This window comes from Limulus polyphemus, unplaced genomic scaffold, assembly GCF_000517525.1.
Source record: "Limulus polyphemus unplaced genomic scaffold, Limulus_polyphemus-2.1.2 Scaffold9756, whole genome shotgun sequence".
Taxonomy (NCBI): domain Eukaryota; kingdom Metazoa; phylum Arthropoda; class Merostomata; order Xiphosura; family Limulidae; genus Limulus; species Limulus polyphemus.
Genome location: NW_013675366.1, coordinates 15,958 through 17,676, shown reverse-complemented (window position 1 = coordinate 17,676; position 1,719 = coordinate 15,958). Strand labels below are relative to the sequence as shown.

General features: G+C 37.0%; 1 protein-coding gene across 1 annotated transcript in view; it reads left to right on the top strand.

Annotated features, from left to right (window-relative positions):
- The window catches only part of LOC106476077 (rho GTPase-activating protein 32-like), a gene marked incomplete at its 3' end in the record, with an annotated part of 22,987 nt that overhangs the window by 6,385 nt on the left and 14,883 nt on the right, over positions 1-1,719 (top strand). Inside the window, exon 3 of the mRNA XM_013936750.2 lies at positions 1,102-1,365. Within this exon, the coding sequence (XP_013792204.2) occupies positions 1,102-1,365 (264 nt within the window). The remainder of the gene's footprint in view (positions 1-1,101; positions 1,366-1,719) is intronic.

Below are 1,719 nucleotides of genomic sequence, written 5' to 3'. Positions count from 1 at the left end.
GTTAACAGTAAGTTACTAGTCATGTAACAGTTAGTTTGTTATTGAGTAAGGACTACTGGTACAGTTAACAGTAAGTTACTAGTCATGTAACAGTTAGTTTGTTATTGAGTAAGGACTACTGGTACAGTTAACAGTAAGTTACTAGTCATGTAACAACTACTTGTTATTGAGTAAGGACTACTGGTACAGTTAACAGTAAGTTACTAGTCATGTAACAACTACTTGTTATTGAGTAAGGACTACTGGTACAGTTAATAGTAAGTTACTAGTCATGTAACAACTACTTGTTATTGAGTAAGGACTACTGGTACAGTTAATAGTAAGTTACTAGTCATGTAACAACTACTTGTTATTGAGTAAGGGCTGCTGGTACATGTAACAATTAGTTAATTATTGTATAAATAAATTGTATTGTATATGGTAAACAAAATAACAATTTGATCTAAGTAATAGTTTTTTTCTTCTCGATTTGTAAAAAAAAATACGTGATAAAAAAAATGAACATTATTTTCGAAATCTGCGTAGCTGAATTATGGAAAATCCGTTATTAAAACCGAAAAAAATTTGACGACGTTTAAATTCGTAGTCCTGTCATATTAGTACCAGCATAATGTATTCGAGTTCAAAGTCCCCCTTCGTTATTCACAGTGCCCTATTTACTGATGAAGCTTCTTCATCAACTCCCCTCCCTAGTTGCTTCTACAACTACCCGGGGGAAGGAGGCGTACCTGAACAAAAATCCTGTTAGGACGACCGCCCATAGTATTTGAGCACGTGTACCACGTAGTTTTGAAGTAGTGGTACAGTTTCAAACATGGCGCCCTCGAGATCCCTAGGGAACCAGATTCTGATTCAGTGATCCTGAAAGTCTGCTCTAAGACTCCGTCACCCCTGGGTGACTTTCCGGGAGCGATTCAGCCTATCTTGGGAAAAGGGGTACGCCATATAGACACCCCGAGCCCCCCCTAGTTTGGTCCTGCTAGCTGTTCATGGACAAACAAGTAAGTTCGTTAAGAACGTGAATTAATATAGGAAGTTAGGGCTAGAACATTATGTTTTCTGTTTTTTAAACTATGCTGAGAACGAGATTTGTTAAAACAGGCAAAACTATGTGACAAGCGACCAGACAATAACAAGATGGCGCCACCATCGACCGACTCACCAGACAAAGAAAACGAAGTAACTCAATTATGGTTTTACGTTGAAGTCACGAGCAATGACAGGATGTGGACGATACGACGGAACTACGAGAACTTCCGAATGTTGGACAAGCAGCTCCATCGATGTGTTTACGACCGGAAGTTCAGTGTTCTTCAGGAACTTCCGGCAGTTGAAAATGTAATCGAAGACGAAGTAGCAAAACAGGTGTGTATATTTTATCGTCAGTGTAATATACATGAAATAAAAGGTGGTCAGCTTCTAAAGTAAATATTAGTTAGTCTAATGACTTTACAGAGTTGATCCCACGTGTATATTTTATTGTCAGTGTAATATACATTAAATAAAAGGTGGTCAGCTTCTAAAGTAAATATTAGTTAGTCTAATGACTTTACAGAGTTGATCCCACGTGTATATTTTATCGTCAGTGTAATATACATGAAATAAAAGGTGGTCAGCTTCTAAAGTAAATATTAGTTAGTCTAATGACTTTACAGAGTTGATACCACGTGTATATTTTATTGTCAGTGTAATATACATTAAATAAAGGTGGTCAGCTTC